This window comes from Canis lupus, chromosome 2 (genome assembly GCF_003254725.2).
Source record: "Canis lupus dingo isolate Sandy chromosome 2, ASM325472v2, whole genome shotgun sequence".
Classification (NCBI taxonomy): domain Eukaryota; kingdom Metazoa; phylum Chordata; class Mammalia; order Carnivora; family Canidae; genus Canis; species Canis lupus.
The window spans coordinates 71,408,208-71,418,868 of NC_064244.1; the positions used below are offsets into that span (position 1 = coordinate 71,408,208).

At 55.1% G+C, this 10,661-nt stretch overlaps 1 protein-coding gene across 1 annotated transcript; it reads right to left on the minus strand.

The window, feature by feature from the left end:
• Window positions 1-7,363: 7,363 nt before the first annotated feature.
• GPR3 (G protein-coupled receptor 3) lies at window positions 7,364-10,610 on the minus strand. The gene is made up of 2 exons (XM_025447987.3): window positions 10,485-10,610; window positions 7,364-9,417 (listed from the first exon to the last, which is right to left on the minus strand). Exon 2 carries the CDS (start codon window positions 9,407-9,409, stop codon window positions 8,420-8,422), a length of 990 nt encoding a protein of 329 aa, XP_025303772.1. The 5' UTR covers window positions 9,410-9,417; window positions 10,485-10,610; the 3' UTR covers window positions 7,364-8,419.
• Window positions 10,611-10,661: the final 51 nt, after the last annotated feature.

Sequence of the window (10,661 nt, forward strand, 5' to 3'; positions counted from 1 at the left end):
GGACTGCGCGTCTGCTGAGCCTGCTACCTGCCCAAGCCCGCCTCGCGAGGGAAGGGTCAGGGGTCGGGTTGCCTAAGGTCCGGGCCGGCCCGGAGCAGCCACAGCTCACACGTGGTCTCCGCAGAGGTCGCGGCTGCCCGCCCTGCCGCCTAAACGCCTCGGGCCCTCTGCCGTCTAGAATCCCAGTCTTGTTCAGGTTTTCCCTCCGGCCTGCCCCTCCCTCTGGCGCCCTTTTACAGGTGATCCTTGTTCTTGCCCCGGCTCTGAAATCAGGCGGGCAGGCCCGAGGGCCGGACGCGCAGACCGTGAGAGTTGGAAGCCCTTGCACCCTGAGCCGCCGGGGGACAAAGTGGGCCCCTGGGTGTGGGCTGGGGCTTCCCACAGGCGCACCCTGCTCCGTACACGCGTGCACACCTGTGAAGATGCACACACTCAGACACGAAGACAGGTACGCACACGCAAGGCGACACCTACACACGTGAGTGGGCACACTTGAGAACCCAGGCCCAAGGACACGTGCACACACCGTACGCAGAGCCCTGCCCTTGTGCAAACAAGGACACAGATCGGCACACAGTTACAGGAACACATAATCGCAGGCAAACCTCACAGAGTCCTCAGGAGCCACCCCTCCCTTCGCGCTGCCTCCGCCAGTTCCTCACTGCCCCCTCCTGGCCGCCCGGTGGCCAGGGCAACCTGGCACCATTTCCTGTGAGTTCTGTTCTAGGGTGGTTGTCAGCTAGTTCCCTTCTGGATAATGAGGCTGGGAGCAGGTTCAGGAGCTCCTCATAGACAGTCCCTCAGCCCCAGGAGATGAGGGTGTCTAGAGGGAGGTCTGACGCTGGAGGACAGGAAAAAAAAAAAAAAAAAGCTTTCACACCCAAAGGAATTTCTCTCTCATGGTAGAATTTTCGGGTATGGTGGTGGCAGGAGTCCTGCATAGACCCCCTCCCACCTCAGCAGGCAGCCGGCCCGCCCTCACCTCGGGAACTGTACACACCTCCTCGCACTGTGTACATATTTAAAGAGAAGCCGACTTCCTGGCTGAGAAGTCAAAGGTCAGATCTAGCTCCCACGTTGCTGCCCCCTCACATTGACCATGATGCATGTGACCCCTCCCTCCACCCTGGAGTCTCACCATCTTGGGAAATCCACCTCTCCCAAATGTAATGTGCCTGAATAAAGCGCATCCATAAACATGACCCCATGGACTGACTTCAGGCCAGTCCTGGGAGGATTACCAACGCAAAGCTTTTTAGTGGTATTTTACAGTTGAGGAAACAGGCCCAGAGAGGCACAGCAACTTACCCAAAGTCACACAGCAAGTTGGCCCGCATGGAAATAGAAATCCTTTTCTTCTGGGCCCCAAGCTGCCTACAAGAAAGCAGAACTCTCCCCATGGGCTCAAGCCCAGAACCAAGGAGACAGGAACAACAGAGACTAAAGCCAGAAGCTCTGCCCCTCCTTTTTTTTTTTTTTTTTTAAGGTTTTTTTGTTTTGTTTTGCAATCTCTATACCCAGCAGGAGGCTTGAACTCACCACCCTTGAGATCAAGAGTCACAGGCTCCACTGATTGAGCCAGCCAGGTGCTCCAAAAGCTCTGCCCTTCTGTCTGGAAACCGAAGGCTGAGGGGAACCCAGTGGAAGTCCCAGGTTTAGGTATTGAGATGGAGGCTGGGTAATAGCAACTTGCACCCTGGGTGGGTTCCACCGCTACCTCTCCCCACCCCCACCAGTGGACTGCACAAACCTGGAGCTTCCTCTGCAGAGCCAGAGGCAGGCTAGAGAGGGTTCTCCTTACTCAGTGGCCATCCGGTAACCTGTTCATCAAGGTATGTACACACACGTGAGTGACCTGTGAATGCATGCCTGGGCTCCATGGGTGTGCACTCACATGTAGATGTATGTCTACAAGTACACTTAGGAGTCCACTCATAGGTATGTGTAACATGTAAGTGTACATGTTTGCAAGCCTACATACATATGACTGAGCTTGTATGTTTTGGTGAGATGTGTTTGGATGCACATGTATATATGGTTTCTACATCTGGCAGGTAATTTTATGCACATGTAAGATGTTGCTTGTACATGTAGAGTTCATGAATGTACTTGGGTATCTGCAAATGTTCACGTGCATTTGTGTAAAAATATAGAGTGAATCATGTCCATGCACATGACTGGTGAGTGTGTGTAAATGTGTGTGCAGGGAAGGCTTCATGTGACTGTGTACACATGAATCATAGGGGTGCCATAGGGGTGCCCTCCCAAGAGAATATGATGGCAGTGTTTCCTGAAGCTCTGGTATCAGGAGTGCACTGCCTGGCTCCCGCCAGCCACTGGGCTCACAGCACCCGCACCCCACCCCCGCACTCTATTCCCCAGACCCATCCTGCTTGGCCAATTTGCAGCCTCTCGCTCCCAGCTCCTGAGAAGGCCTGCAGCAAAGTCAAGGGGCTGGTGGCCAATTAGCGAGGGGGTTAATCAGGGATCTGGGGACCCCCGGGGGGCGGGAAGCCGAAGGCAGGCATGGGGGTTGGCAGGAGCACTCGCTGCCTGTCACAGGGGTGGGGGAGGGGACAGACAAGGAGGGGAGGCTGAGCCAGCCCGGTGCCTGGAAACCAAGGGTCTGCCTGTGAATTCGTGACTGCTGAGCACTGACAGCAGGGAGCCCGTGTGGCTCTATGTGCAAAGGGGCATATACACATGCACTCAAGTCCTTGAATGTGGGCCTATGTGCAAATGTGTGTACCTGCCTGGATAGCGTCTGTAGATACATGTGCGGTGTTGTGTCTGTCTATAGGTGGGTGTGCAATGGTGTGTAAATGGATCTGTACTGCAAGCATGTCTGGCCCCGTGTGTTCATGTGTATACAGGGATAAGTATGTGTGTGTATATACTCCTGTGTGCGAGGCCACGTATGTACACTGATGAATGTGCTCCTGCATGCAAACGTGTGCATAAGTTGATGTGGTCTATTAATGTGTGTGCAATGATATATCCACATGTATGTGTATACCAGTGTGCAGGTACACCGGGGTATACGTGCATGCTGGATGTATGTGCGTGTGTGTGTGTGTGTTAGCTGAACGGCCAGGAGCCTGGAGCCCCGCAAAGGCGCCTGTGTGTGCTCATGTGTGTGTACGCATAGGTCTCCATGCATGCAAGTCTCAGCGTGTAAGGAGCTGGGGAATGTGGGGCTTTCAGGCTCCAGGCTCCAGGCTCCAGGCTCCAGGAGAGAATCTGACAGACGACCAGCCTTGCCGCAGCCCCCAGCCCCGGGAGCCTGTTTTCCAGCCTGCGGAAGCTGTGAGCCCGTGAACTCATCTTATATTAATAGCTGCTGTCTCCTCACTTATTGCAGGGAGAGGCGGTCATGGCCCCAGCGGGGGCTCAGCACGCAGGGCTCCTCCCCTCCCCCACCCAGGACCTGGGAAGAAGGAGAGGAGAGATGGGCCCAAGGGCCTACCTAGGCAGGAAGGCAGGGAGGGCTCTAGGCCCCAGCCCTTGCCCCCCCCCCCCCCCAATCCACTACCCAGCTCACCTCCCAAGCTTCTGTAGCTGGTGGGATGAGGCATGGGGTTGGAAAGCTGTCAGAGGGGCAGCCCGGGTGGCTCAGCAGTTTAGCGCCGCCTTCAGCCCAGGGCCCGATCCTGGGGACCCGGGATGGAGTCCCACATCGGGCTCCCTGCATGGAGGCTGCTTCTCCCTCTGCCTGTGTCTCTGCCTCTCTCTGTGTCTCTCATGAATAAATAAATAAAATCTTAAAAAATGAAAAAGGAAAGGTGTCAGGGGCCTGGACAACCCCACCCCCACCCCTAAAAACACACATGCACACACATATGCACCAGGCATGCAAAGCTGAGTAGCTCCAGGCTAGTACCAGATGAATCTGAGGCTGAAAGAGACACAGAAGACTTCAGTTTGAGAGCACAGGCATGTTCCTTCTCTCAGGGACCCTCAGTTGGAGGGGGACACACAGCCCTGCCTCCTGGGTCCCTATGCGGACGAAGAGGGCAAGACTTCTCTCTAATATTTACTCCAGAAGTATCGCAAGGCATGTTGTATAAACCACATCTTCATGGCCCCAGGAGGACTTAGCCAAGGAGGCTTCCTGGAGGAAGCACAGGGTAGGAGTACAGGGAAGGAAGACCCGAGCTGTATCTACAGAATCCCAGCAGGAAGGAAAAGCCAGCCAGCTCCACCACTCACAGGCTCCGACCCGAGGAGCTGAGGCAGGTGTCCCTCAGGGTGGGCCCAGAGCCCAAGGCAGAGAGACCCCAGATACAGGCTTCCAGAAATGCCTCAGATCCACCATACAACCACATCTGGACAACAGAGGAGAACCCACAGTGTGGGAGCCTACCACAGGCCCTCCCAGCCGAGAAGCATTAGGCTCTGCTGAGCTCTGGAGCCAGAAACTTGCCTTGAATAGTCCAGGCACCTGCACCCTTTCCTTCTGGTCTCCCCTGTGGGGTCTCCTTGGGAACACGGGTGAGGCAGCAAGGAGGCACTTCTTCACACCACCCCTCCCAAAGGTCTGTGGGTTAGCCTGGAGACCTCTAGCTTCTCCCCAACCTGGGGACAGGGCTCTCAACCCAGGTTTCCTTGCTTAGCCTCTTTCTGAGTTGCTCTTGAAATTCACTCCCTGGGGCACCCTGGTTAAGAGTCCTGAGATGGAGCCCCACATCAGGCTCCCAGCTCAGCAGGGAATCGGTTTCTCCCTTTGCCCTGCTCATGCTCTCTCTCTCTCAAATAAATAAGCAAAATCTTAAAAAGAAAAAAAAGGAAGGGCACCTGGGAGGCTCAGTGGTTGGGCATCTGTCTTTGGCTCAGGTCCTGGGATCCTGGGGTCCTGGGATCGAGTCCACATCAGGCTCCCTGCGAGAAGCCTGCTTCTCCCTTTGCCTGTGACTCTGCCTCTGCCTCTCTATATGTGTCTGTCATGAATAAATAAATAAAATCTTAAAAACAAAAGAAAGAAAGAGAAGAAAGAAAGAAAGAAAGAAAGAAAGAAAGAAAGAAAGAAAGAAAGAAAGAAAGAAAGAAAGAAAGAAAGAAAGAAAGAAAAGAAAGAAAGAAAGAAAGAAAGAAGAAAGAAAGGAAGGAAGGAAGGAAGGAAGGAAGGAAGAAAGAAAGAAGAAAGAGAAAGAAAGAAAGAAGAAAGAAAGAAAGAAAGAAAGAAAGAAAGAAAGAAAGAAAGAAAGGAAGAAAGAAAGAAAAAAGAAAGGAAGGAAGGAAGGAAGGAAGGAAGGAAGGAAGGAAGGAAGGAAGGAAGGAAGGAAGGAAGAAAAAGTAAAGATGGATTCCCTTACTCAGGATAGGAACAGATTTGGAGTCAAATGGACCTAGGTTCAAATCCCAGTTCAAACCTTTACTATGTGACTTTAGGCAGGACAATTGTCACCTTCAGTGAGACCTTTCTTGGGAGCCCTCATTTAAAGATTATATGTACTGTGTCCCTTCCCTACTTTATTTCTCTCTGAGGACTCTGCAGTCTCTGACATTACCAAATCTTAAACTTGTCTCTTGATTACTGTCTCCTCTATGAAATGTAAGTTGTCTTCAAGGATGGCAGTGAACTGGGGCGGCCCCGGGTGGTTCAGCAGTTTAGCGCCGCCTTCAGCCCAGTGCCTGATCCTGGAGACCCAGGATCGAGTCCCACGTCAGGCTCCCTGCATGGAGCCTGCTTCTCCCTCTGCCTGTGTCTGTCTCTCTCTGTGTGTGTCTCTCACGAATAAATAAATAAAATTTAAAAAAATAAAATAAAAAAAAAAAGGATGGCAATGAACGAAAGAGGGCCTCTATTCTCAGAGCCTCCACATCTGTAAGATGAAGAGAACAATAATACCGTGCAAAGGGCCATGGCGATGTATGAAATATTTGGACCAAAACTTGGTGTGGGGGAGGTTGCTTGCTGAGTTGGGGGTCTTTTCCCAGGGACCTTCCAGGAAGGAAGTCCTAGAAGGTCACCATCTGACCTGGTGGGGCTCCCCTGCTTTGTATTTGGACTGGAATTGGGTGTAGCTTGGCCCAGTTTGCCCTCCACCACCTCTACCCCAGCCCCTGTTGGCATGTCCACTCCCCTTGGAATCCCGTGGCCTCTGCTGGGGAGGAGCCTTGACACTAGGAGGTTCACACCAGGTGAAAGAGCTCTGGCCATGGAAATGGAGGAAGACCTGAGTCCTAGCCTGGCACAGCTATGCGAGTTTGAGCAAGTGACTGTTCCTCAGGTCTCAGACCCCCCTCCATCTGTACAATGGAGGGGTGCTCTGAGGGTCCTATCTCTAGGCTTTGCCTACCCTGGGAGGCTGGGAGCCTTTGCTAGTCAAGAAAGAGCTTCCTCTTTAGCCACACTTCTAAACCTGCTCCTGCCCTTGCCTGGTCAACATACTCTCTGGTTCCAAAACACCCACACTCAGGGACCTACACACTTGTGTCCTCAAGTGTACACACTTACCATCATCATTCCAGCTCCAGAATGACCACACTGTATCCAGCCTCCTCCCAAATATGTCCTCTGACTCTGAGGATGGACCCCACCAGTCAAGATCCAGAACGTTCTAATGGGGAGGACGGAGATGAGAGGAGGAGGAGGGAGATGAGAGGAGGGAGATGAGAGGCCATGGGCTAACAGAACACAGGTTGTGAAAATGGATATTCCCTGGGGCCAGTCACTAATCCTCATTCAGTCTCAGTTTTCTCATCTGTAAAATGGAGAAGATACCACCTGTGCCGTGAGCTGCTTGTTCAGCATAGGAGGTAACATACGTGTACACCAGGCGTAGTGCCTGGCACATGGTAAACACCCACAATTTGAAGGAACTATTATCAAGGAAATGGATATGCTTTGAGCATATACTTCATGCCAAAGCTCCAAACAAAAGCTAACGTGGGCATTCGCAGTCCGAGAAGGCTCTAGCACCCTGGTTTCTGTCCTCAGGATAAGGTGGGGTCATTGCCTGGCAGTGCCCTGGTCTGAGCAGAAGGGCCCATTAGGTCAACATCTAAAGGGATGGGGGGGATATTTGGGTGGCTCAGCGGTTTGGCACCTGCCTTCAGCCCAGGGCATGATCCTAAAGACTTGGGATCAACTCCCACATGGGGTTCCCTGCAGGGAGCCTGCTTCTCCCTCTGCCTGTGTCTCTGCCTCTCTCTCTGTATCCCTCATGAATAAATAAATAAAATCTTAAAAAATAAAATAAAAGGGTGGAGGTGTCACCTGCCAGCCATCCTCCACCCTGGTTCTCTAGCTTCCCCAAATCCCTCAACAGGCTCCCAGGCCTGACCTAGTTCCCCGCCATTCCAGGCTCCCCCTACCCCAGGCCCACCCCACCCTCCTCCACACACAGAGACAGAAACATACTTATCACAAAATCATTTTTTATTGAGTGATGGGTCAGGGACAGGAATAGGGAAGCACTGGAGGCCATACCCCGGTTGGCAAAGGGGTCAGGTGTTGGCTCACACACCCTGCCTCTTCTAGGGCACCGCAGGGTGGGGCCTGGCCCCCAGGTCCTGGCTGTGGCGCTGGATGCCAGGCTGGAGTGGAGTTGGGGTTCTGCGTGGTCTGGTCCCGGCTGCCTGGCCGGGCTGCAGTTTCCCCCAAACGGCCACCAGAGGGCAGCCGGCCCCCAGCGCAGAGGAATTCTTGGTTGCTCAGGTGATGGCTTCTTAAAAAAATAAAAAACCAGAGGCTGGTGTGTTCCCCCAGCAAACCCGAGAGGGGCGGGCCTGGGGAGAAGGCTCTGGTTTCTATGATCTCTTCGATAAAAAATAAGCAAAAATAATAACAAAATACGTGGTTTCTCTTTCTCCCTTTTTCCCCCTCTAGGAACTGAGGTCAGCAATGGGGGTGTGGGAACTGGGGGTACCCTGGTATGGCCTGGATTTCAAGGTGTGGGTCTCTTTTTTCCCCTTATCACCCATAAATAAGTAAATAAATAAGTAAATAAATAAATTATAAATAGGTACTCTTTTTGTATGTGCACATATATATAGATACATTTTTCTCTCTTTCTCTTATCTAGGCAACTGAGTGACTAACCTCTCTGACTCTTTAGTTCAGAAACTCAAAAGTAAAGTGACATGATTAAGGTCAAGGGAGGGGAAGATCAGGGACTTGGAATGGCACTGTAAAACACCCACCAGCATTCTGGAATTCCAAGCCAGCTGGGCTGTGGGACATTTCTGAGTGGAACCCTGGCCACCAGAACGTTCTAGAACCATGGAGCCAGCTGGGCCCTGTAGGGATCTGGACAGAATCCTATGAAACACCCAATTTCCTAGAACTCCAGAACCAGCTGGGTCTTGGGGGTGTGGAGCTGGGAGAGTGGGGTGGGGGGCGTTGGAACAAAGCCCTGGAGAACCTAACATTCTGGAATTCTGTAGTGATCAGGGCTGAAGGGTCACCAGGATATGACTAGACATCACTGGGGGAACGAGACCGGAAGGGGATCTTGGAAGAGGAACAACAGCAGCAGATGGCCCACAGCACTTTCTGCACATCCTGGTTGCGGAAGGCGTAGATGATGGGGTTGATCATGGAGTTATAGGTCGCAGGGAGCAGAGTGAGATAGGTGTAGAGAGATGGAGAGTGGGCATCTCCCAGCAGGCAGTAGACAGTGAAGGGCAGCCAACAGGCGGCAAAGGCGCCAAGCACCACGGCCAGCGTGGCGATGCCCTTTCGGGTGGCCACATAGTGGGAGGCGGGCAGCAGATGCCGCTGGAGGGCAATCTGCTGGGCATGGCGGCAGACGATGCGGCAGATCTGGGCATAGAGCTGCAACATGATGCCAAACACCATGAAGAAGGCAATGGCCAGGACCACCAGATGGTTCTTGGAGAGTGGATACACCACGCCACATGTGGCCCTCGCATCCAGACAGTTCCAGGCCAGCACGGGCAGCAGCCCCAGGCCCAGTGCGCCACCCCACACGAGGGCCAGCATCACATAGGTCCGAGTCACCGTTGTCTCTGAATAGTAGGTGAGGGCATTGTACAAAGAAAGGTAGCGATCGACGGTGATGGCCAGTAGGCTGCCCACGCTGGCAGTAAAGGCCATCGCCAGCACGCCAACCAGCACCAGGCTCATCTCCGCCGAGCCAATGCAGAACACAGCAGCAAAGTGCAGAACCAGGCCCAGGCCGGCCAGCAGGTCGGCCACAGCCAGGCTGCCCACCAGCAGGAACATGGGGGCACGGAAGGTGGGAGTGCCCACAATGATGGCCACCACGAGCGCATTCTCACAGGACACCAGGGTGCCCGAGATGCACAGCACCACATCCCAGGCTCTGGGTGAGGGCAGCGGTGCGCCTGGGCCTGTGGGCCCCTCTGCTGAGCCCACGCTGCTCACATTCACGTTGCCTGAGCCAGCGGAGAGCCAAGCCAGGGGGCTGCCTGCACCCCACATGGTGGTACCTGTGGGAGAAAGGCCCTGTGAGAAGCTGGCAGGGCTGGGTGCTACAAAGGGGTCTGTAGGGGACAAGGTGCCACTCAGGATACATTGTGAGAGTGTCTCCTCCGGATACCCAGCTGAGTCCCAAGGCCTTGTACCCCCCAGCCACACCCCAGGGCTGCTTCTGGGACATACCTGTCTCCCCCTGCCCCCACCCCCAGCCCCCAGTCCAGCAGGGGCCTATTTTCCTATCACTGTCCTGGGTCTCTTCAGTCTCTCTCCAACTCCCTGGGTCCTCCAGGCCTCTTTCTCCCACGTGCCTGGCCAGCTGAGAACCAGATGAAGGACTCCCGTAAGTGGATGAGGGCCCACGGGATCCAGGAGACGCCAGGTAGGCCCGGGACTGGGGAAGGGAAACGCATCTCTAGACTGAGCTCTGTTCCCTCCCCATCAGGGAGGATGACGCTCAGTTTCTGAGGCTTTCCAGACCCCTCACGATTCTCCGTTCCGCCCGCGAGGCTCCGCCCCCAGGGAAGGCGCGTGAAGGTCCCGCCAGCCCCCACCCTGCACTCCCAGGGTAACACCACCTAGGAACTCGGCCCCACCCCCAACTCACACCGGCCCAGACTTCTGTCCCCGCCAGACCCCTCTTCCTGCCTCAACCTCTGGGTCTTTGGAACAGACACCCTCTGCTGGAGGCCCGGATCCCTGAGTCAGACCCCTCCTGCCCCGACACCTGGATCCTGGGCCTGACTCGGCCTCCTGCCCGTATGTCTGGATCCCTAAGTCAGACACCTGCTCGGACGCCTGGGTCCCTGACTCACATGCCTCCTGCCAGCCCAATCGCAGAGGACCATCATTCCCTCCAGGGCCTTGGGCCTTGGAGGAGTGCGCACCCCAAGAGGGGTCACCCAGCTGACGGCTCTCAGCACCCGGACACTGGGTCCCCGCCTGCTAGCCCAGATTCTGGGTTCCCAGCCTCGACCTCCGACCTCTGCCAGCCGCTGGGAGCCTGTCCGCTGGCCCAGCACCCCAGCATCCTACGTGCCCTTCCAGATGCCTGGTGGCTGCGGCGGGGCCCGCTACTCACCTCTCAGGACCTGGTGCGGCCGGGCCGCGGGGAGATTCTGCTCGGGTCCCGGCGGCGCAGGGTTTGCGCGGACCCGGAGAAGCCCCCGCGGCCGCGGGAGAAGCGGCGTGAGTCACCCCGCCCCGCCCCGCCCCCGGCCACCGGACCGGTGACGTCAGCGGCCCGGCCGGCCAATGG